The 24,321-nt window shown below is 38.9% G+C and overlaps 2 protein-coding genes across 10 annotated transcripts; one reads left to right on the top strand and one right to left on the bottom strand.

The window, feature by feature from the left end:
- Positions 1-2,157: 2,157 nt before the first annotated feature.
- LOC143882092 (uncharacterized) lies at positions 2,158-7,578 on the bottom strand. 8 transcript variants are annotated; one of them, XR_013252102.1, is made up of 5 exons: positions 7,277-7,537; positions 6,560-6,600; positions 3,498-4,179; positions 3,240-3,385; positions 2,158-3,119 (listed from the first exon to the last, which is right to left on the bottom strand). XR_013252102.1 is itself a non-coding variant. In XM_077385495.1 (4 exons), exons 1-4 carry the CDS (start codon positions 7,396-7,398, stop codon positions 3,372-3,374), a joined length of 306 nt encoding a protein of 101 aa, XP_077241610.1. In that variant the 5' UTR covers positions 7,399-7,564; the 3' UTR covers positions 3,240-3,371. The 8 variants fall into 8 exon arrangements, 1 of the variants encoding a protein (XP_077241610.1); XR_013252104.1 differs by lacking the exon at positions 2,158-3,119 and having other exon boundaries at positions 3,498-3,552; positions 4,124-4,179; positions 7,218-7,578; XR_013252103.1 differs by lacking the exon at positions 2,158-3,119 and having other exon boundaries at positions 3,498-3,552; positions 4,124-4,179; positions 7,277-7,574.
- Positions 7,579-9,742: 2,164 nt separating this feature from the next.
- On the top strand, positions 9,743-23,930 carry CYSB (cystatin B). 2 transcript variants are annotated; one of them, XM_077385494.1, is made up of 5 exons: positions 9,743-9,863; positions 9,938-10,040; positions 10,528-10,744; positions 23,287-23,432; positions 23,549-23,930. In XM_077385494.1, exons 2-5 carry the CDS (start codon positions 9,942-9,944, stop codon positions 23,687-23,689), a joined length of 603 nt encoding a protein of 200 aa, XP_077241609.1. In that variant the 5' UTR covers positions 9,743-9,863; positions 9,938-9,941; the 3' UTR covers positions 23,690-23,930. The 2 variants fall into 2 exon arrangements, with proteins under 2 accessions (XP_077241609.1, XP_077241608.1); XM_077385493.1 differs by lacking the exon at positions 9,743-9,863 and having other exon boundaries at positions 9,870-10,040.
- Positions 23,931-24,321: the final 391 nt, after the last annotated feature.

Here is a 24,321-nt window from a genome sequence, read left to right as displayed (position 1 = left end):
ATATTCAACTTCAAGACCATTTCCATTTGAGATTCTATGGAGTAAAGTTAGGCAAAGTTGATCTTACTCACAAATGGGCCATTAAAGCCAGATACATATAAAACTATGAAAATGGTATTCCCACTCCCTTCTTTCAATAATGACACTATTTTACTTTATACTTTTTAAATAGGTTGTTAAGAGCATTTGGGGAATTGTAATAACCTTTAAAAGCTAATTAGAAAGGTGTAGTATCGTTACTGAATCTAGGGTCTGAAAATCACTTTCCACAAAAATGTTACAGCAATTATTTGCAAATAAACAGTACATGCAAATAATTTTGGGAAGTGATATTTACGCCCCTTTTGTTCACCAGGGACACCCAGCGCCAGTGTACGGGGCAATCAAACCCACTGGATTTTCTAACGTCAAGTACATTAGCCCCTCTTTAGTCATTGATACACTGGCGCTGGGTGTACCTAGTGATCAAAAGGGGTGTAAATATCACTTCCCATAATTTTTAGGGGTTTCCCAAGAGGGCTTTATGGAGTGGACTGTTTAGAGAATATTTTGGTCGTCTAGAGATATTGAATCCAGTTTAGATGATTTTATCTATTAGTACCAATAAGAACTGTCCTTCAATCAGCTAGATGCAAGAATGAATAACTCCATGGAGAATTCAAGAATTAATGTACATGGTTCAAAGGGAGTCATTATATAGACTTAAGAAAACTATTTATAATTGAAAGTCTTTGCATATTGTTTGAGGAGGAATGCTAAACTTAGGGCTGTAAGAAAAAAAAACAGACGAAAGGGCGCCCCAATTGGGTGCATGTCACCAAAGTGGATTTATAATAGCCCTGAAATATGGATCCAATGGGGCTGCCCTTTCGTCTGAGTTTTGCAAGGTCAACCTTGAGTGTAGCATTCCAGAAGGGAATTCCTTTTCCCTTTGATCTTCATAAGGAAATTGGAAAAACCCCGACAAGATAATTTTATCAGAGATTGGTGTGGAAGTTGTTTTACCAAACCATAACTGGATCAAGCCTTGTTTATGTTGTCAGTGTATTGACCCAATTTATACATGAAATACAAATATCACATCTTGAGTTGTTCATCAAAAATTTTGATATAGTGGTAAGTCATAAAAGAGAAAAGCCTCAAAGTAGTCTCTTACATTTTCAGGTAAGGCAACCTTGTCATGGATAGCTTGACCAATTATGCTTGTACTGATAACTTCAATGCAGTTTTTTAGAATTAGGCTAACCTCCCTAAGAATTCTATAGGTGTCAGATGTGACCAATTAGCATTCTTTATATTCAAACTACTGTGCGATCCTATTTGTGCAGATTTCCCAGCAGCACCAATAAGAAGTAAAATACAAATCACAGTTATGGCATTTAATCTCATATTGCGAGAAATCCAAGAATTTTTTTTTTGAAAGATCTTTTTCACATTCAATTTCGGGACTCATCATAGGATACGAGAAATCCAAGAATTTCTTGCAGTCTTTAGGAAAGAGACCATAACTCTCTCATCCCTTCGACTTTTTCGGTGCCGTTTGCTGTGTTTGAAAGAAAACTTCGAGATGAGCAGATCAAGACTGATTTCACTTGATTTGGACTTAAAATGAAACCTCCCTTTTTATACCAAAATTATAGTTTAATGCTGACTTTTTATATTTTCTCTCCCTTAATGGCAATTTTCTCAGCTTTAGATTTATACTCTTCAAGGTTACAAGAGGTACTCTAATGAATGTGTAAGTTGTTTCGCTCTTCTCCAACCAATTGTCTTTGAGAACAAGTAGAAATTTCTCCACTTGTCACATTTTCTCTCACATAACGAAAATCTGCCTCTGTTTAGTTAGGAAAAAAAAGGAATCACATTATAGGTCTGGATTCTCACATGTTCTCAAAGATAATTGGTTGGAGAAGAATGAAACTACTCACACGTTCATTGGAGGACCTCTTGTAACCTTGAAGAGTATAAATCTAAAGATGAGAAAAAGCTAAACTCGTACACAACCAAAAAGTTTACATAGCTAATAAATTTCTGGTTGACATTGGAATATCTGTTACATCACCAATGAGAATGTGATAAAGAGGAGCTTTCTCTGGGTTCTGACTGACTGATGTTCATAAATATGGTTAGAGAAGAATGAAACCATTAACACATTCATAGGAGGACCTCTTGTAAAATTGAAGAGAAAATATAAAGTTGAGAACAAACTATCTCATACACAACCAAACAGTTGATGTAGCTAAGAAATTGTTGATTGAAATTAGGGGCATTTGTTACAACACCAATGAGAATGTTTGTGACAAAGAGGTATTGATTCATGTTTCCACCAACCCATTTTTCCATAACAACAAAAAAACAGAGGCAAATTGTCAGTATATGAGAGAAAATGTGACAAGCGGAAAATTTCTACATCTGTAAGTCTGGATCTGACTGACAAGTTCACAAAGATAGTTGCTTGGAGAAGAATGAAACTACTTGCATTCCTTGGAGGAACTCTTGTAACCTTGAAGAGTAAAATCCTAAAGCTGAGAACAACCTATCCCATACACAACCAAAGGTTGGTGTACTTAAAAAATTGTTGATTGACATTGAAATATCTATGACGACACCGACTAGAATGTTTGTGACAAAGAGGTATTGATTCATATTGTCCCCAACCCAGTTTTTCAGAAGAACAAAATAACATAGGATGGATTATCATTACATGTGAGAAAATGGGACTAGCAGAGAAATTTCTACTCCTACGGTCTCTGACTGACGTGTTCACAAAGAAAAGAAAATGGCGTCTCTGCATACTTTTCCATGGAAAAATATCAAGGGTGAATAAAAAAGAGGCCTATCGATTTGGTGATCTAAACTATTCATCTGTACGGCCCTTCAATGGATGGGCTTTCACATGAAAAGCATCAACACTGGACACTACTAACCCTCTGATTTACAGAAATTTTGGCATAGCTTCCTTATAATTTCCTAAACAATCACACATTTACACGCGAGAAGTTGAAGGGTTACGACCATCCAACAGGAAGGATTTCCAGGGCATGGTCCATCCACAATGGGCAACAAATGAGGGGTTTGAATCAATGAATCACTAGGTGTAATTTTCTCGGCCTTTGTTTCTGTAGAGAAATAGGGTCAGGCTTACAGATTACTGATCATGAAGTTTCCTTCAGCTGTCTTCTCCAGTTGAAACCATGCTGTTCATATTAAGGTAGTAATGACTGACAATAGTTACATACCTACAAAGAAGAGAACCATCCTCAATGAGTGGGCCTTGGGTGGAAATGAAGGACAATTAGTTACACAGCATCATTCCTTGTTCAAGACTTTAGGAACTTTGATAAATGGTTTCTCATAGCTTGGAACAGCAGCTAACATAGCCTCCCTATATCAAGAATACCAAATTGCATCCAGTTATATGGAGTGAAACAATGCTATTTAAAGTCGGAAAAGTGAAGGTCTAGAAAATATAGGAAAGAAATTGCAATCTCCCTCACCGATTCTCAAATGTTTCTGGAAGATCAGATCGCAAATTGTCACCAACTTCAGTATCTGGGAAACAAAGTTGCAGCTAAAGCAATGAAGACTTAACAACATCCCATATCTAATTACAAGGATATAAATGTAAATATAAACGGAAAACATTAGTGTGGCGTGCTAGAACGGCATCTTTTTTATGCTCAAGACATTGTTACCAATTATCAACCAGGCCATCTATAATTTCGATACCGTACTTGAAAGCAATCATTCTATCAGCTAGCAAGGTGCATTGGGTTCCTCAGTAGCAGAGCTGAGATTCATCCAACAATTTAAAAAGGCACCATATACAGAAAAAAACATGTGAGAGGTCTCATATGAAGGGTGCACAGGATGTTTAATATGCTCTTTAAAAACAATGAGAATACAGAATTGTCAGAATAGAAATTGTTTTTGCTGTCACCCAAACTCGGAAGGGTTCTCAATTCTTGATATAGAGGCATGGACTGTTTTATTAATAGTAAACTGGAGCATGCTCTGATAACCATAGGAGATCCTTGATTAAATAGAAAAATGTTGAAGGCTCATAATGATTTAACAACTTGCAGTTGCCAATGCATAATGTCAAATAACAGTTGCTAAGCACCAGCTCAAAGTGTAGGCTCAATGCCTTCAAGATGAACGGCTTGAAGCTGTCCAAACCTGTAATGAAGAAATGAAGCTAATCAAAACAATAAGGACTAAAAACTCCAAAGGGAATGAGAATGAAAAGATAAAGCAAAAAGAGGATGGAATTTAGAGTTAATTAATCATTTTTTTTAAATTACAGTTAATTAATCATTATGAAAGGAGTTCTTTATATTAATACACCTGCAGTCAAGAAACAGATATCAAAACTGCTAAAGAAGCGTAATGGTATAATGTGTCAATGTGATGAAATTTTACATAGCATTCTATTACAAGCATATAGGGATAGAAGCAATTCATTTTAGAAATTATTATATACACAGTAATTGTCGCTAAGGTTCACAGGTAAAAAATATTTAATATCACATAAAGAAGAGAATCGAATAACATTCAATTCTTTGGATCCAACTATAAACGGGTGTGGACACATATGATGTGGGCCTGTTGGAGTGTTGCATGGGGGACATAGATACAAGCCTTTCTTAATCGGATAGAACCAAGACACTGCCCAAACAAGTCCAACTGTGTGTCCTATATCCGAATGTATTTTACTATCGTATGAAAATGCCCTTCATGTTTTTTACTTACCGGTTAAAGATGAGGGGTATTTTCAGTATATAATATGTAACGTAATAAAACTAAAGAAACCTCATTCTAATGAAATGAAACGAACGAGCGAAGTCTCCTTTGTTGAACCCTAACCCATTCTTTGGTTGTCATCTCCATTAACTGGTTATCGTTGACATGCTACTTTGTCTCTGTTCGCCTCTGTGTGACACTGTGACTGTGTTCACCGAATCGCCGCTGAAACACACACCAAGAATTCATTATTTGTGCAATGTTTTTACTGTGTAAACCAATAACAGAACCTAGGAGGCTAGGACACACTGATTCGTAATGGGATTGTGACACGGAGTCACGGACACAGAATCTGCTCATCCAACTGAGTAGCACCCAACCAAACTAGGATTTAAACGGATCATAACACAAACATAAGTGGACTGATCCGAATAAGGTCTGTTGACATCCCTACTCTCCTCTTTTATTTATGAGTAAACCATATATGATGCACCCTATCATATTAAGCCACATAAGTGATGGGTCATATCAGGTTACACTTTTCTAACCCCCCTCAAGTTGGAGTGTAGATATCACTAATACCCAGTTTGTAACAAATATGCTTGCTCTAACTTCGACTAATTTCTTTGGGGAATATATCAACTAGCTGATCTTGTGATCGCACATATGGCGTGGATATTTTCCCGTCAATAACTTTCTCCCTAACAAAATGAAAATCCACATCAATGTATTTTGATCTCATGGAACACTGGATTATCGGCAATACGCGAAGTAACTTGATTGTCAAAAAAATAATTTGACTGGACGATCAACAATAAAAACAATCTTCAACCAAGTCAACTCACAAGTTGTGTGATCCATAACTCAGTACTCTAACTCTGCAGTAGATCTCACAGCCACATTTTTTTTTCTTATTTCTCTATGTAACCAGAGTACCCCCAACAAAAGTACAATAACTAGTAGTGGATCTCCTATCTAAAGGAGAGACAACCCAATCAGCATTAGGATTACCCCTTAATGTGACAGTGCCCATTCAACTTATACAATATCACAGCTTCCCAATGTGGAATACACAAAGTTTGCATAAAGTGGCTTACCACACTAATGTGAATGTGATATCCAGTTTGGCATTGGACAGGTAGATGAGTGTATGAATCAATCCATTGTATCTCCTTTGGATCCTCAATAGTTGATCAGCCACGAGCTTGGTATTGTAATTCATACGATTGTCAACTGGTATTGCCCCTAAGAGACATGTTTCTTCGAGCAAATCCAATATAACAGTGAAAATGGAGTTGGAGAAAGAGCTGGATTATTGTGCCTTCATCCACTTGGAGGCATACGCCTCAAGTGACAATCATACACCTTTCACACTTTCACACCTAGCGACAAAAAGGCGTACACCTCACTGGTATAGTTCCCTTTCTTTCACCATTTTGAGGAATTTTTGGCACACCTCACCTTGAGGAGTCCACCTCAAACGCCTTTTATAACATTGTTGACAGTATAAGGATAGGGCCCATCAGTATATAATAAATGTAAAAGAGAAGTATGAGCCCTATGATGGGGATCACTACACACATCCACTTCAGTTGAAACATGAAACATCTATGGTAATTTGGAATTTGTATGTCAATTGTCTCTTTGTGCGAGTACTTCAAGGTGGGGGTTGAGGTTGTAGCTCAATTGAAAGATGCACAATTCCTAATAAAAACCAAGATGATGTGTCGACAGTGATATGACAAACCATGTAAAGAACGAAAAAACGGAAATGCGAGTTACAGCCGTGTCAAAGTGAGAATAGTTTCACTCATACCAGTCTATCACTTGTCTAATTTTGGGAGAAAAATCCTCAACCTGCAGTTACATGAAAAGTAATCAAGAAACTACCAAAGAAACTTCTAGCATAGTTTGAAAGCATGGACCAATCATAACCCAACAACATAGGCCTTTTAACTAACTAAAAAAACAGAAATCGTGACAATCTAAATAAGTTCATGATAATAATTGATACAGAGAACGGTGCAGTTATCCACACAACTACCAAATTATAACTGCTGGTTTAATATGGATATCAAATATCAATAATCAAACTGTGCAGGAAGCAATTAACTTCACCTAAGTATGGTTACAGGGGCTAAATTTTATCATGGAGAATGCAATCAAATCAAAAATTAAATTTAGTAGGTAAAATTGCTGCAATAATCAGCATGGGCGAATCTGCAGACCCAACAGCTTATTTTGAAGAAACTGACCATTCTTTTTGAACCATGAGATTCTTTTTTTTTTTTTTTTTTAATGGTAACTAATTTATTAGCAAATACAAACAAGAACAAGTGTACAAAGTTGAGTGCGAGTGGTTTTTTGGCAGGCCCAATCACTTTAGGGTGGAATCTACCAGATGAAATGAAAACAAACCTGTAGAGTGCATGAATAGAGAGAGGAAGATGTACGGATTGAAATTTGTGGGTTACCTCGTTTGGGGTGAGAGATATGCGTGCAGTTTCTGCTAAAGGGAGGATTGAGGGAGTACCGAGAAGAGTAGTTACGAGGTCCAGAGAGAGGCAAATGGGACCATATGCGCCTATTTCTGATGGAGAAACAGAGATCTGGTGATGGTGGTGCTACTGCTCTGAGAAAGAGGTTGGTAGCCATGTTTTTGACCAAAGATATAACCCTTAAAACTAGCCAGTATAAAGATAAGGGATTTGCTAAGGTCCATCGTAAAATGCTTTTCACGGCTGGCTGGTCTGTCGCACGTCATATAGGGCTGGCAATTTCACCCGAAAAAGCGGGGATCCGCCCCGCCCCGCCCCGTTTGGGGAGGGGATTCCCCGATTTGAAAGGGGAAGGGGAATATAAAAATTCCCCGGTGCGGGGAGGGGAAGGGGAAGGGGATGGAGTTGTCCCCGCCCCGCCCCGCCCCGCTAATCAATGCCATTTTTTATAAATTTTTAAGTGTTTTTTTTAAGGAAAACTACTAGAAGCTCTGTGGATCGGCTACAAGATTCCCCCAAACATAAACTTAGCTTGTCTTTTCCTTTTAATTAGCTTCTGAGAGTATTTTGGGAACTATAATAACCTTTTCACAGATGTTGAAATAATAAAGACAAGCTGAGAGCCTGAGACGCTGAGTGTATGCAATTATCAAAAAATCGTAGTGCCAACAGAATTTTAGGGTTGGATTGCAGGTTTTAATTTTCAACAAGAAAAATTTAGCTACTAGAAATTTATTTCATGTCAGCACTACACTGAATTGCAGTTAAAGAAATAAGTCATTTGTTGAGTTTGTTCTCTTCTCCATTCTCATTTCTCATGCTCATCTGGGGGTTAACATGCTATACAGAATGAACTAATGAACATTATTTTGCGTGTGTGAGCGCCCACTTATGGACTTTTAAAGTTCATTGTGACTACTGAAATAGTTACTTTTTGCACATTGGCTGCCTGATAATGAAGGTAATCCTGGTGCTCATTTCCTATTTATCATTCCATAATTTATGCAGAAAATTGCTGAAAGATGAGGTCCTGTTGTTATTTATGTTTGTTGTCTCATCCATGCATTTCTTATTTTGTCTATCTGTTTGTTGATCACATGAATAGAATCATAGCATTCATCACAATATTGTCTGTAATGGACGTAGAAGAAAGAAGCTCTGTTTGCTGGTTTGGTTGGGTTCCAAAGAGGGGGCGGGGCGGGGATTTTGTCCCCAAAGGATGCGGGGAGGGGAAGGGGAAGGGGAAGGGGATTAGATATTCCCCGCGGGGAGGGGAGGGGGATTCCCCACCATCCCCGCAGAGGGGAAGGGGAAGGGGAGGGGGAATATTCCCCGCAGAGGGGAAGGGGAAGGGGACCCCAACATCCGGCCCCGACCCGCCCCGTTGCCACCCCTAACGTCATACCAGCCACCTCGTGAATGGAGACAAAAGCTGTTGTCTCCATTCACGAGGTGGCTGGTCTGACGTGCAACAGACCAGCCGCGTAAAGCCTTTTGCGATGACGCTAGCAATTCCCGATAAGATTTATAAAGATTACTATAAAGTAAGCTAACAAACCAACTAATTAGCATATGAATGGATAGTGTTGTGGAGAGAGTAAGCTCGAAAGTAGAGTCGTATCATTCCCTTGTCCTCAAAATTACCCTTGTTCTCAAGGGTTGAAGTCAGGGAAACCTGGATAGTCTTTTCTTGATCCTTCTGGTCTTGAGGCTTGACTTCTTGATATGAATTATTACCGATCTCACCGTCTTCATGTTTGTGTCTGGTTACAATGGCAAGATGTGCGTTGCACCGGTGACCCGGCTTGTTGCGTCCATCGCAATTATAGCAAAGTCCTTTTCTTCTGCATTCGTCCATCTCCACGAGTGTCATTTGTTTAGCTGGCGGGATCTCCTCTTTTGGTTTAGATTTAGATGGTTGGTACACTGTAGTTGGACCATGTCCTGTGCTAATTCAGCATTGGCTGGCATTGTGCTGGCTCTGATCTTACATCGCATTGTGGAGAAAAATAAAAATTTGTAGAAGAGAAAGGATTGAAAGATAGCCATTGTGGAGAAAAATAAAAATTTGTAGAAGAGAAAGGATTGAAAGATAGCCAATAGAGGGGGTAGGGCCTCATTCCTTCAAAACTTTTCATTGGAGAAAAGAATCGTCCAGTGAGAGTGAAATTTGACGAATGACCCATCCATGCATCAAAGGTTAATTAAAAATAATTAAAAAAAGAGGAGGATTTGCTATCGTCTATCGCAAAATGCATTTCACAGATGGTCTATTACATGTGAGAGCAGCCACCTCGTGAATGAAGACAAAATCTGCTGAAAAGTGTGCTCTCACATGCAACAGCCCTCGAGGGAAATGCCTTTTGCAATGGATGCTATCAAATCCCCCCAAAAAAAGGTGTAGTGCCATTATAAAAAATTTGAAAAATAGGGGACCATAAGAGCTTTCACCGTATAATAAAATCTCTCGTCACCTTTCTTAGCCTAGAAGTCTTGATTTTCTTTGTTCCGATCAAAATACCTCTAGCACTTTTTTCTGTCCACGTGTCAGACACGTGGCACGTTTGAAGAGCATGACACAGAACAAAAAGCAGAGCACTACTAAAAAGCAATGAAATTTTGGTATATTTTCTCTCTTTATATATTCTCACTCTCTTCGATCCTCTATTTAGGGTTTTGTTCTGAACATTTTATAGAGATATGGCGACCGTTGGAGGGATTGAAGATGTTTCCAATCAAAACAGTGTAGAGATCGAAGAGCTCGCTCGATTTGCCGTTGAAGAGCATAACAAGAAAGAGGTTTTTTCTTTTTCTCTGTTTAGTTTTTTTAGAAGGAAAAGAGTAAAATGTGGGATTTGTTTTCTTTCTTGTTCTTTTTCTTTTTTCGTTCATCTGTTTTTTTTTTTTTTTTTTTTTCTTATTTGTTGATGCCCTCATTCTTCTTTTTCTATTTTATATGAATATTTTAGCTTTTGTAATGATATTTTGTTTTGATGATTTGGGTTCTATCATCATAAATTGTGAAGGTCTCTAAATAAAAATTGTATAGGATTTGTTCATGTTATCTTGATTTTTTTGTATGTAGGAAAAGTAGAAAATTTCAGAAATAATTTTCACTTCTAAGCATTTCCAATAAATCCCTGCATTGCAAACAAGGCCTGACTGCTAATTATTTTTTGAGCTTTGTTTGTTCTTTTATTTTGTCTCTTGGGTATTCTTACTGGGTTTGATTCTTTTGACATTTTAATTGATGTTTGAATTCTTGTTATTTTTTTTTTTCATGCAGAATGCTCTTCTTGAGTTTGCAAGGGTGGTGAAGGCAAAAGAACAAGTGGTTGCTGGTACTATGCACCATCTCACTTTGGAGGCTATTGAAGCTGGTAAGACGAAACTCTATGACGCCAAGGTTTGGGTCAAGTCATGGATGAATTTCAAGGAGTTGCAGGAATTCAAGCCAGCTGTTGACAGCACGATTACCCCGTCTGATCTCGGTGCTAAGCATGGTAATGATTCTAGAGCTTGATATTTCTTATATAATTCCGCAAATTGATATCAATTGTGCTTAAAAAGAATTGATTGTAGATCTATTTATTTTATTTTTTGCATGCGATTTCTGATTGATCATGTGTTCGCTTGCATTTCCATAATAATTGAAAGATATTGTGTTCAATGTTACGTGGGCGCATCATTGAGACTTGGATCGACTTACCAATGTGAGAACATTATCGGGCATACTAAGGAAAGATCTATCTTACTCCAAACATTTCAACGCCTGTCCTGGTAATCTGGTATTAATTTTGTGGTGACATTGGTGGTTATTGGGTCTTCATAGTTGGGGCTCTTATCTGAATTGTTGGAACTTTTTCATATGTAGTTTCTTTCTGCATATGTTCTTTGAGGGGACTTTATGAATGTTGGGATGATGAGATTTGTCTTCCACATGGTTGTGTACTTATAAATATAGATCCGTATTCCATTTTATCCTTGAGAGTGGGGAAGTTTGAAAACTAGGGATTTTGTGAGCCAAACAAGTTTTTGCTTCAAGTTTTTCTTCAGGTTTGTAAGATTAGGTTTTGAAATTCTGGTATTGGGCATGAGGGTTTTAGATTAGGTCTAATGAACCAACGTCTATAGAACACCTTTCATCCTAATTACAGTTTAAAAACTCTCCGAGTCAATCACCAATTCGCCTAAGTTGTCCTAGTCCGAGTTTTGGCCTACCAAGTCAACCAAAAACTCCTTTGTCTTGTCTGAATTTTTAGACACCAATCTTAATTTTCGTGGGTGGGTGAGTAACGTAAAAGCATTCCCTTTGAGAAATCAGACCAGTTGCAAGATTACTAGGAATCAAAAGCGAAGGTCAGCAAGCGATACATTTCCTTCTATGGTATGGCCTCCACTTTCTTTTCTTTTTTTGAATGGTGGTATGATCTCCACTTTAGATGTCTTATTTCTTCTATTGGGCTTTAGAGTTACTATATACATCTTCTCTCTTAACTTGTGGAGGAAAGGACATATTATGGATGTGAGCACATATGGTGGCATCAATAAAAAAAAGTTAAATAATAATATGGGGGGCTGGTTCCTGACGGTGTTCTCACAAGTAGAAAAGGACCTTCCACCTAAAATAGGCTACCTGTAGGGTTCCCGTGACATAAGTCCATGCTGAACTGGAACAAAGTGGATATGTTCCAGTATGAAAGGGGTTCTCAATATGGATATGGGGGAGTGTGGGCAACTTCTCAAGATGCTCCAAGGGATGAGACGTTCTCGATCTTGAACTGCAAATTGAGGCTGTGACCATCTTGCAAATCTAGTTGTGATAGGCATATGAGATCTAGACAATGTTGGCACTGATTTTTTTTTAATGTTAAGAGAAAATTCATTGAAACCGAACAGAGACCGAGAAGGTCCCTTAAATTACATGAAGAAAGAGAAAAAGAAACCAAAAAATAACTGAAAAACAGCTAAGGTGGAAGGAAGTCGAAAAACTCCGCCCCCGCCCTATGTACATCCTCTCTAGCAAGTTTGTCAGCCTCTCCATTAGCTGACCGGCTTATGTGATTGAAGGATATCAAGGAGGATCCAATTCTATCTTGGATTTCATCAAATAATGCAGCAAATCTCCACAGTGCGATATGAGAGCCTCCAAGCCACCTAATGACATTGAGAGAGTCCCCTTCTATCACGCTGCTATTCATGTCTTGATCTTGAAGCAATTTGATACCTTGATATATGGCTAGAACTTCTGCCTCATTAGAGTCCACCGCCCTTGTTGGACCACTAAATGCCCAAATCACAACCCCTTCTTCGTTCCTTAGAAGCCCTCCAATACCCGAGGGTCCCGGATTCCCCATACTCGAGCCATCAAAATTCAATTTAAGTATCCCTTGGGAAAGAGGGGACCATGCTTGGATCACTTTAGGGACATTGCAAGAGGCACCACCTATCTCTCTCCAACCTTGCCACAAGTCATTTGTGCTCTACTACACCATTTTGTTGCGGAGTCGCAACACAACTACGTTGGTGTATGCCGAGACAAATCGAAAAGATTCTAAAATTTTCATCTATGAAATAGTTAAAACAATCACCTTATTGAATAGGAATTGGGCTTCCTTTGAAAAACTTTTAAGGACCCTAGCATTGCGCTCCTTCCATAGAACCCAAATGGTGGCTAAAAATTATATGTGGCTAAAAATGATAACTGTCAATTTTTATAACCTGGATAATGTTCTATGTACACTACATTTTCTGAAGATCTGGATACAAATGCAGAAATCAAACATGAATGTTTAAGGATATCATGGAGGCATTGTTAAAAAAAATATGGAATACAAGATATGGGTAATGCTGGCAGTGATAAGACTTTGGCATTTTCTAAAACTTGGAAAATATTCTATGTATATTGTGTGTCATTTTATGAATATCTTGATACAAATATAGAAATTAAATATGGATGTTTAAGGAACCATGGAGGTATTGTTCAAAAGCAAGGGCATGACATCTGAATTTCAAGAAACTTATCTGAATACGATTGCAAAATTTCATTTATTTAGTGATTGGATTTGCGGTAGACGGAGAGCCTTGGTTCAACGGTAAGGGTGCTCCATTGTGACTTAGTGGTCACGAGTTTGAATCACGGAAACAGCCTCTCTGCAAAGCAGGGGTCAGGCTGCGTACATCTAGCCCTCCCCAGACCTCGCAATGGCGGGAGCCTCGTGCACTGGGCCGCCCTAGTGGTTCGATTTATGGTGTCTATATTTGGCAGGGACAAAAGGAGACAGATGGTTCACATGTAATGGATTGATCATTAGTCTATATGCCCTAATATCCAATATTACTGTAATAAAACTTTTCTTATTGGGTAATTTCATGACATCTATTGGGTAAATTGAATGGAATGTATCATGTGCTTTTCATATCGAACGCATGGCTTGTGTCCATGGATTCACCGATCCTCTAAGGGGGCGGGGACATAAGATATTCCAGTCCTTTGCATGCCCAAAACATTGCCAATTAGGCTTGAGACTGGACATCTCTTCATGTACACAACTGACATTAGGCCTGCCCCCATACACGCTTTGGGGCGGGTTTATCTCTGCCATTGGGGTAGTAGACTCTAAGCAGCAGGGTGTGGTAAATGGTTAAGCGCTAAACAAGATAACTATATCCTAGAATAACCTTTTTTTTTTTTGAATACTTATATCCTAGAATAACCTGTGGAGAAGGAATAAGGGTAAGGTTATTCTACAAAGACAAGACGCTTGGTATCTTTAGACTTGATGGGTCATATTGCTCTGTGGGCCCGCGCCGTACTTTTGGTCTTCCTTACCAAAGTTTTCGATCGAGAGTCATATTCGGGTATGTTTGATTAAGTGGTAACTCATGGGATCAATAGGGAATACCAACAAGGAATCCACCACCTTGAAAAGAGGAAAGTCCTTTACAATTTTATTCACATAGCGGACCTTTGAAACTTGGCCAAGTGATTTGATAAATGGTTTATCAAAGGGATTTCCAAACATATGTATGTATATATTTATGTGTCAAATGGAATTTACAAATGCATTTGCGAGTCAAAGAGATGAACGGAAGGTATACTATGATGTTGGTCGAGGGGTAATAATTGTCCAGCCCTCGTAGGACTCGTCACAGTAAATGAGTAATGGAGGAAAGATATACATATGGAGATGTGATAAAATATTATTTTAGTGATTTGACACTCATCTTCAGGGCAACACTCTGGTGGGGGTCACTTGTCTAAGTGCTATAGTAGTTGGACTACAGACCTTGGTTGCAGTAGGATTCTCCGAGTCCTGAAGGATGAGCTGTTGGATTCTTGCGATGATCCACTCATAACTCAATCAATGAGGTTTCTTTGATTCTTTTTGTATTAAATGGAGGATGTACGCACTAGCTTTGGTGCATGCAGTCAAGTGCATACATCGTAGTAGTGGTATATATGTAAGTGATGAATCAATTGCTTAATTAATTTATTAATTTGCATAAAGGAGTAAGAGGTGGAATCCAACTTGATTAAGTAATAATGGCGAAATAAATGAGATGGAAAGAAAATGGAAGAGATAGAGAGAATTCATACATCATGAGAATTTTAAGAAAAGTTTAATGGGAAGAGAGAGCCCTCTTTTGGGATTCCTCACAAGGAGAAAACATGGGGCTCTTCCTCTTTATTTGCGTTACTGACGTTTTCCCATATGCTTTAAAGTGGAAAAGGAGGACTTTTATGCCCAAAACAAGAGAGAGAGTCGATTGAGGTAATTTAAATGTAGAGAGAGAGAGATAGAGAGTCGATTATTTTAATATGCATCTTTATGTGGAAAAGGAAGGGGCTCACTTGGATTTACGGCTAAAGTGGAGTTCCTTGAATTTTCATTGTCCATCCCTTCATGCCTTGGTTGGAGCCAAGTGAAAGGAGCATCATAGGTCTTTCAACTTTGCATTCTAAGAAAGCTATTACTTCAACTTCTGGGTATTCATCTAGAGTAGATTGGAAACCGAGCGGGGAGTAGAATAAGAAGAGAGATCGTAATTTCGATCTTCAAGTGTATGATTCTTGATCTCGTGAATTATTTTTCAAAACCAATGATAATCAAATAACTAGAATCTTTGATGAGATAAAGGGAAAAAAATTAAAATATAGTTTTTTTCCCAAATATTATTTATTTCCTTCTGCGTCTGCGATCCTTTTATCCCAACCGTGGCATTAGAGCCTCTAGTTAATTAGATTTAGATATAATATGATCAGAGGCCCGGATTAAAATCGATTTAACTGATTGGTCTAAGAGATGAGTATTTTTGAAAATTCTAATGATCTAGATGTTCCAATCCAGTCCTAGATGTGGAATGATCATCATAAGAATTTTTGGATTTATTTAATTATTTAAATCAAATTTAATCCGGGGTATCCATCACAGGGCAAAAATGACCAGGATTCCCTTTAAGGGTGAGAGTGGAACAGTCGAGGATTTGTTAGATTTGATTCACACTGATGTGTGTGGATCCCTTTCCGATGAGAAGTGAGTTCGTCTACTTCATAATGTTTATGAATGATTATTCCAAGTATGGTAATCTATACCTGATGGGACACAAGTTGGAGTCCTTTGAAAAGTTCAGAGAATTCAAGAATGAAGAAGAAAATTAGGTTAGTAAAAGTTTTGATACCACTATTGGGATGAAGGGATCGCAAACCCAACGGAAAACAAATAATATTTGCAAAAAGACTATATTTTAATTTCTTCCCTTTATCACAACCAAAATCTTAGTTATTAGATTATCTTTGGTTCTAAAAAATAATTCATGAGATCATGAATTATATACCTGGATATCCAAATTACAATTTCTCTACTTGAACTACACCCCGCTCTGTTTCAATTCTACTCTAGATGGATACCCCAGAAGTTGAATTAGTGGCTTACCTAGAACACACACACGAAGGATTTATAGTGCTCCTTCCACTAACCTCCAAGCCAAGACACTAAGGGATGGACGTTGGAAGTAGAGGATTGAGATGAGAGAGATTAGAGAAAGATATGAGAGTTGAGAGAGAATTTTATTCACCTTAGATTCTTAATGTTCCTAAAATTTCTTCGTTCATGTTAAATAGTGGTAGAAACTCTACTTTGGACATCAATCCAAGTGGGCCCCTTCCTTTTCCAATGGACTCTCTCCCTCTCTTGTTTTGGGCGTAAAATCTCTCATTTTCCACGTTAAAGTATGTATGGAAAATTGTCTTTAACTCAAATAATTAGGGAGAGCCCTCTAACACGTTTTCTCCTTATGGGGAATTTCAAAGGGGGACTCCTCTCTCTCTCTCTCTCTCCTCATTAAACTTTCCTTGAAATTCTCATTATGTCCTAAGGAGTTGAATTAGTGGCTTACCTAGAACACACAGACGAAGGATTTATAGTGCTCCCTCCACTAACCTCCAAGCCAAGACACGAAGGGATGGACCGTGGAAGTAGAGGGTTGAGATGAGAGAGATTAGAGAAAGATACGAGAGTTGAGAGAATTTTATTCACCTTAGATTCTTAATGTTCCTAAAATTTCTTCATTCATGTTAATAGTGGGAGAAACTCCACTTTGGACGTAAATCCAAGTGGGCCCCTTCCTCTTTCAATGTACTCTCTCCCTCTCTTGTTGTGGGCGTAAAATCTCTCATTTTCCACGTTAAAGTATATAGGGAAAATTGTCTTTAACTCAAATAATTAGGGAGAGCCCCCTAACACGTTTTCTCCTTATGGGGAATTCCAAAGGGGAACTCCTCTCTCTCTCTCTCTCCATTAAACTTTCCTTGAAATTCTCATTATGTCCTAAGGGTCTGTTTGGACGTTGGCAAAGTTGTGGGAAAGGAAAGTGCACCGACAAGAGAAGGAAAGGAGAAGAAATATTAGTAATGGGTAAAAATTTCAGTTCCCATGGCTGTTTGGGAGGCCTGAGAAAAGGAGAAGTAAATAGTAAAAATTAATAGAGAGAGAGAGAGAGAATAGCTGCTCAAAAAGTAAGAGAGAGGGAGATAGAGAGAATCCCTCTTAAAAGTAAGAGAGAGAATTTTACTTTCCCACATTGTCTAAGGTGCAAGCCGTCATGAAGCGGCGAATTCCTAGAACTATCCGGGATGTGCGATCTTTCCATGGTCTAGCTAGCTTCTACGGGCGATGTGTGAAAGATTTTAGTTCCCTAACTGCACCTATTACTGATTGCATGAACAAAAAGGAGATTTTAAATGGACTGAGGCAACTCAAGCAAGTTTTGAAGCCATTAAAAAAGCTTTTACAACAACTCCCTTATTTGCTCTACAAAATATCGACTTATTGTTTGAACTTGAGGGCGATGAAAGGAAAGTCGGAATTGGGGCAGTTTTAAGCCATTGATAGAGTACGACGAAATGATAGCACATATGACCTTGAACCTCGTCTCCGACAATGAAGCCTTGAAGTATCTGAATATGCAACAAAAGCTTTATCCAATGCATGCTAAGTGGGTAAACTATCTTCAAGAGTTTACTTTTATTCTCAAGCACAAATCCGGAGTCCAAAACAAAGTAGCTGATGCCTTGAGTAGAAGTATGCCCTTCTGAGTGTTATGCAAGTTCAAGTACTTGGCTTTGATTTGTTGAAGAATGACTTAGTAATGATCCCTACTTTGGCAAAATTATCGTGGAAGTTGAACGGAGGGAAACGATGGAGTTTGTATTGCAAGATTGGTATCTTTTTAAAGGAAATGTTCATTTTTTGCCGGATACCTATCTATAGTTGAAAGTGTTGGTGGAAACTCATGAAGCGGGACATTTTGGAAAGGACAAAAGATTGCCAGCCATGGACAAAGATGTTGATTGCCTTTTGAAGCTTTGTTGGAAGTGCCAAAGTAGCAAGGGCTACACTTCCGATGCCAGTGTGTATCAGCCCCTTTCCCTTCCTATGGCTCCATGGGATGATAGTTCTATGGATTTTGTTTTGGGACTGCCAAAGACACCAAGGGGATGGGATAGCATTTATGTTGTGGTTGACCAGTTTTCCAAGATGACACACTTCATTTCTTGCAAGACAACTTTGGATGCTACAAGGATAGCTGATTTGTTCTTCAATGAGGTGGTAAGGTATCATGGTCCTCCACACTCTCTAGTATCCGATCGGGACTCAAAATTCATGTGTCATTTTTGGCGTTGCTTATAGAACCAGCTTGGCACTAGCTTGAAATTTTCAAGTCCATATCATCCACAAGCCAAACAGAAGTGGAGAATCGTTCACTCGGAAACATGCTTAGAACTACGGTGAAATGCCTTGGCAATTGGGATTTAGTGCTTCCCAAGATTGAATTTGAGTTCAACAGTTCTATTAATCGAAGTACCGGGTTCTTTCCATTTCAAGTAGTGTTGGGGTAGAATCCTAAGGGTCCATTGGATCTAATTCCAAGGTGAAGGAAAACTCACTAAAAAACACCGCTAAGTACAAAGAACGGGCAGATTTGAAGCGGAAGGAGGTGAAGTTTGAAGGGGTGACAAAGTTTGGGTTTATGTCACTCCGGAAAGATTTTCAGCAGGCCTACATAGCAAACTACATTGCAAGAAGTTTGCTTCGGAAGTGCTAAGGAAGATTGAAGCAATGCTTACCGAGTGCCATTGCCGGCTGATTGGAACATTGATAATCTTTTCAATGTCAGCCATATATCACCTTTTGATGAAGACTGTGGAGACAACTCAAGGTCGATTTCACTTCCAGATGGGGAGAGTGATGCAGCAGTAGCATCCGAGGACGATACGATGGAGGTAGTGGCTAAGGACGTGCACCGATGCCTCGACCATCCGAAGGCGATCTGACGGTCCGAAGGGATCAAGAAGATGCAAAATTAGCTTGCCAAGCACATCTTCATCTGGCCAGAGGCAATTGTCAATTTTTTTTTTCTCATTTCAGTTGTAAGGCTTACATATAAAAGCCAAATTTTCTCGTCGGCAGTTTCAATTTTTTGAGTATTTTGGCACTTGCATCCCTCCGTAATCGGAGATCAGATCCGCCAGATCGTTAGTAAATCGCTTCCGCGGACCGCGGCCACTTGCATCAGGCATCCCTATTGATCTCGTGGGTTACCCTATAACCAAGCATCCCCGAATATTTTTTTCTCACCGAAATCCATTGTATGGCAGACCACAACTATAGAGAGGGCCCACAGACCAATATGACCCAACCCCTCAGGTCTAAAAATACTAAGGGTCTTGTCTGTGTAGAATAATCATACCCTTATTCTTTGTCCACTGGTTAGTCTAGGATATGGTGATCCTGTTCATTGCATAAACCATTTACCGCTCATGCTATCTGCTTGTGGTCTACTACCCCAACACCGAGATAAGCCCACCCTAATGCGTGTATAGAGGCTAGGCATGATGCCAGTTATAGGAAAAGATGACCTGTCTCAATCTCAACTGGGAACATTTAGGCATGCAAAGGACTGGAGTGTTATATCTCTCCGGCCCTTAGGATCTGTGAATCCATGGGCATTATATTCCTAATTTGCTACCTAGGGAGAACATGTGTCAAACATGAAAAGCACGTTACACATTCCTTTTAATTTACTCAATATATGTCTTGAAATCAATCAATTAAGAAAGATTTATTACATTTATACTGGTTTTTAGGGCATGTAACTAGCAATCTCCCACTTGCACTTAAAGTGTCATTTGTGTACCTAAGACCCATTTAGGCTTTGTTTGGTTGGCAGTTAAATTTTTGTCCCAGGAAGATTTAGTAAAATTTTGGTCCCATCCCATGTTTGGTTGCCTTTTAGCAGTAGGTTTTTTTTAATCCCACTCTTGTAATGATTGCTTGTGTGGTGAATTTTTTAATCCCACTTTTGTAATGATTGCCTTTTCATCCCATCCCAAAATAACCCCAGGAACAAAAATAAACTCAGGAACCAAAAATAAGCTTGAGAAGAAGTTTTTTCTACCCAACAGTTCAAGCAACCAAACAAAGGTTTTTTTTTCCCCACCATAATCCGGTCAACCAAACATGGGATTTTTATTTTACCAGGATACTTCTAGGACTTTTTTTCCCCACCAATCTCCTCGGATTTTTTTTCTCCCACATAAATACCAGGAACCAAAAAATACCCGGCAACCAAACAGAGCGACTTAGTGAAGGTATCGGCCACTTTATCCAGTGAAGCAATTTTTGTATTGGCTACACCTGTTCTGATGATATCTTGTATAACATGATACTTTGAAGAGCGTGCTTCGACTTTTGGTGAGATCTCGGTTCCTTTTCTTTAGTTTTTGTCCCAATGTTTTCATAGTACAACGTAATGGGTCTCTCAACAAAGGGTATATCCCAAGTTCATTGATGAACTTCTGTAGTCTCATTTGCCTCATCACATGTAGCAATGTATTTCGCTTCAGCTGTGGAATTCGTTGTGATGTCTTCCTTGAAACTCCTCCAACTCACCGCTTCATTAGCCGAAGTAAACATGTAATCGGATGATGATTTGATATCATTGACATCGCTATACCCCAAGATATTGTTCAAAAACAAGGGCGTGGCATCCGGATTAGAAGAAACTTACATATGTACACACACACATGTAATGAGTTGATGATAATCTTAATGGAATTTCATCGTCATTAGTTTGGGGTGGCCATAGTGAGGGTGGCATGTGGTGATGAAGATTCTTGTTACTAAGGGGGGGTTATAGTCGTGGTGGATTTTAAATCACTCATGGACTTCGCGAAATTGTCCATGACTCTTTGGGGACTTGGACTTTGAATGTGCGGACACTTGGGACTCTTGAGAGTACATGGACTTTAATGGGAGCTTTTTTTTTTTTTTTTTTGGAAATGGCAATATATTGAAAAAGGAACCGAGATGGTCCACCATAAATACAAAGAGGAAAAGCATAAAAAGACAACAAAATACAATGGAAAATACAGAACAAACTTCTCATGGGGGAAGGAAATCGAACCACTCCAACCCTACTTTATGTACTCCAGATCTAGCGAGAGAATCTGCCTCACCATCTGCTTCGCGTCTAACATGCTTAAAAACCATAGACGACTCTGAAATGAGATCAGAAATTTCCTCAAAGTAACTAAGGAATCTCCACGGGGGAGCCACTCTCCCAGATAACTAACTAATTACATTTGAAGAATCTCCCTCCACAATCACCCTATCATAAGAATCATCACTTAGGTGCTTTATCCCCTGATATGCAGCCCTTACTTCTGCTTCAGATGTGTCAGACCTTCCAATTGGACCTGCAAAAGCCCACGATACCACCCCTCGGGAATCCCTGCATAGCCCTCCAACCCCAGCTGGACCCGGATTACCCAGGCAGGACCCATCAAAATTTAATTTAAGAACTTTTTAGAGTCATGCGAACATTAAAATTGCATGTTAGCCATCAACAGGGTTAATATTCAATTTTAACTACTACCCTTTAGGTTTGTGGGTTGGATTAATGGATCTAAATACTAGTGTGCATTTGTGGGCCCCACTAATGCCCCTAAATAAAGAAAGATTTTAGGCCTAAGTAGTGGGTAAAACTTATTGGAATCCTCAGATAACAAGTATAAAGACAACACATAACACAATAAACCCAATCGGGTTTTGAGAAACGGATGGAGAGATGGCTCTTATTTGTGGGAGGTTTCTGAAAAGGAGTGAAAATAGGAGAGTGGAGAAGCGAGGAAGGAAGAAGGCCGGATGGGGTTTTTGCAGAAAGCTTTCTGTGGTAGACACTCTAGCATGCTAACAGCCAACAAAATAGAGAGAGCAATACACAAAATACCTTTTCTTGTGGATTTGGTGGGGAGGGAAACCCCAACCGGAACTTTCTTGTGATGGTGAGGAGGGAAACGAACCAGAAACTCTTTGTGATGTTGCGGAGGGAGACGAACCAGGACCAGAAGCAGAAGGATATGAGACTAGGACTCCACACTCTTTCTTACCGGATGGGATGAGATGAAAAAGTCGAGATAGGGTGGATTTAAAATTTCACCTGTTTAAGGTGAACTTTAGGGTTGAGTGTTTTATGCTAAACGACGTGACTCTAAGTTCGGGGCGTTACGAAGTACGCCATTTAGGGGAACTTGCCTCTAACGGTGATTTTTAATACGCACACAAAAAGTACGACGAGAAAATCCCTCTCCACTAACACCCCCCTCCCCCTCCAAGCTCATAACAATGCCTTCTTTCCCCTTACTATAAGTTTCATTTGGTGGATCCTGGCTTTCTTTTTCGGATGCAGTGCTCATATTGGAAATTACGACCAAGGATTACTTTTATCGATCTCCTTCTACTTCAGTAGAAATACCTTCTGAAACTGAAACATTTTTCAAATGCAATAGTTCATTATTATTACCCTCTCAAACTTTATAAATCTCAACTTCCCCATAGCAACAAAACGAGCCATTAAATATCCTAATATTTGGGTGTCGTGAACTTTCAAGTTTCAACAATGTTTGCATCAATATTTTGACATTTCACGCGCTGCAACTTAAACAGCATCCATGAACATTTTTTTTGAAAGATGACAGCATCCATAAATTTTTTATCATGGATTCCATTTTTTCAGCTAGCATTTTCTTTTCCCATAGTTTCAAAATGTGAGATTCATGGTTCTTTAGTAATGTTTACCAGGCATGATTATGTATAGAGTATGGAAGTCGAGAGAACCAACGCTGCATGCATGTATGTTATAAAAGGAACAATTACTTACAGTTTACGTAAGCTGAGAGTACTGATGCTGTATGTGTATATTTGTAGATATTGATATCCTTGTTCCAAAGCATGGAGCATGTGCCCATGTCTGACAACTGGATTTAGAAAATTCTTTGTTTGCTCCATATTTTTCCATAGCACTCACAAAAAGAGCGTTTTTCCCACCCTGTTGTAAACCTATATTTGCTTCTTTACTCAGTGGGCAGAATAACATTGGGGTTCTTTCAGAGGATGATTGTCTTGTATGACGTATATGACATGTTTTAAATGGATTTGACATAGTTAAATGATGACAACTAATCTCTGGTCATGCAAACCAGATGACCACAAACCAGGGTGGCAAACGGTGCCAGCGCATGATCCTGTTGTCCAAGATGCAGCTAATCATGCTGTGAAGACCATCCAACAGCGGTCCAATTCGCTGGCCCCTTATGAACTACTCGAGATACTTCTCGCAAGGGCCGAGGTTGGCATTTTCCCCTACCTTTTTTTTTACTTGACCTTGTTTGCTTGGAAGATGCCAATTCTCTTAAATTTCACAATTTTTTTTATGTGGGTACCATTGTTTCTCTGGACTCTCAGGTGATTGAAGATGCTGCCAAGTTTGATATGCTTCTCAAAGTAAAAAGGGGAAACAAGGAGGAGAAACTCAAGGTTGAAGTGCATAAGAATATTGAAGGTAACTTTCATCTGAATCAGATGCAGCATGAACACACTGACTAGCAATCAGTAGCATCACATGTGGATTGACAAATAACATATGACTTAAGACTTCTACAAACAATGGGTACTACTGATAATAATTTCACATGATGGAAACAGAGACTTGTATTTGTTTTAAGGATGCGTATTTCTTTTTGTATTTCTCGTGAATGAAATATACCATGTAAATAAGTTTGGTCTTTTCTCGATGCATCTTTACATAGAATAAAATTTTGGGAAATGATGCCTCTGCACTTGCTTATTTGATACTATTCACCATTATTTACTGGGCTGGTGTTTTTTTAGACTGTTAAGGAAGGAGTGTCCATTAAAAAAAAGGAAGGTGTGTCACTATTAAACAAGGGAGTGTGGATACCATTCCCCAAAATTCTGTATATATGATGATTTTTGGGTTTCCTGGTCCTGCGTCAAATGGGCGCACTCTCTTGTCTGTAAGATGGCCAAAATCTTTGCGTATAGCTTTTCTTGGTGGATGTCGACTTGGGTTTCTAAGAAAATGATTAAAATGAGATTTTCTTAGATTTGGGTTTCATTGTTATGCTGTATTTGCTACTCAATCTTAGTTTAAGAGAGGCCTCCCGATTTAATTTCGGGTTGGGCTAGGGTTGAGGCATCGGGCAACCTTACCCAAA

Source organism: Tasmannia lanceolata, unplaced genomic scaffold (genome assembly GCF_043159265.1).
Source record: "Tasmannia lanceolata isolate RefF3 unplaced genomic scaffold, GAP_Taslan_0.1 ptg000007l, whole genome shotgun sequence".
NCBI classification, from domain to species: Eukaryota; Viridiplantae; Streptophyta; class Magnoliopsida; order Canellales; family Winteraceae; genus Tasmannia; species Tasmannia lanceolata.
This window is presented reverse-complemented; position numbering and strand designations above follow the sequence as displayed.

What these genes read in the sequence shown, in the direction of transcription:
- CYSB (XM_077385494.1), top strand. Translation starts at nt 9,942, where the DNA reads ATGGCGACCGTTGGAGGGATTGAAGATGTTTCCAATCAAAACAGTGTA. An exon ending in TGATCTCGGTGCTAAGCATG is followed by an intron (nt 10,745 to 23,286) that starts GTAATGATTCTA and finishes CATGCAAACCAG; the next exon opens with ATGACCACAAACCAGGGTGG. An exon ending in TACTTCTCGCAAGGGCCGAG is followed by an intron (nt 23,433 to 23,548) that starts GTTGGCATTTTC and finishes CTGGACTCTCAG; the next exon opens with GTGATTGAAGATGCTGCCAA.
- LOC143882092 (XM_077385495.1), bottom strand. Translation starts at nt 7,398, where the DNA reads ATGGCTACCAACCTCTTTCTCAGAGCAGTAGCACCACCATCACCAGAT. An exon ending in TATCTCTCACCCCAAACGAG is followed by an intron (nt 4,180 to 7,217) that starts GTAACCCACAAA and finishes TCTTCATTACAG; the next exon opens with GTTTGGACAGCTTCAAGCCG. An exon ending in TGAGCCTACACTTTGAGCTG is followed by an intron (nt 3,553 to 4,123) that starts GTGCTTAGCAAC and finishes TTTGTTTCCCAG; the next exon opens with ATACTGAAGTTGGTGACAAT.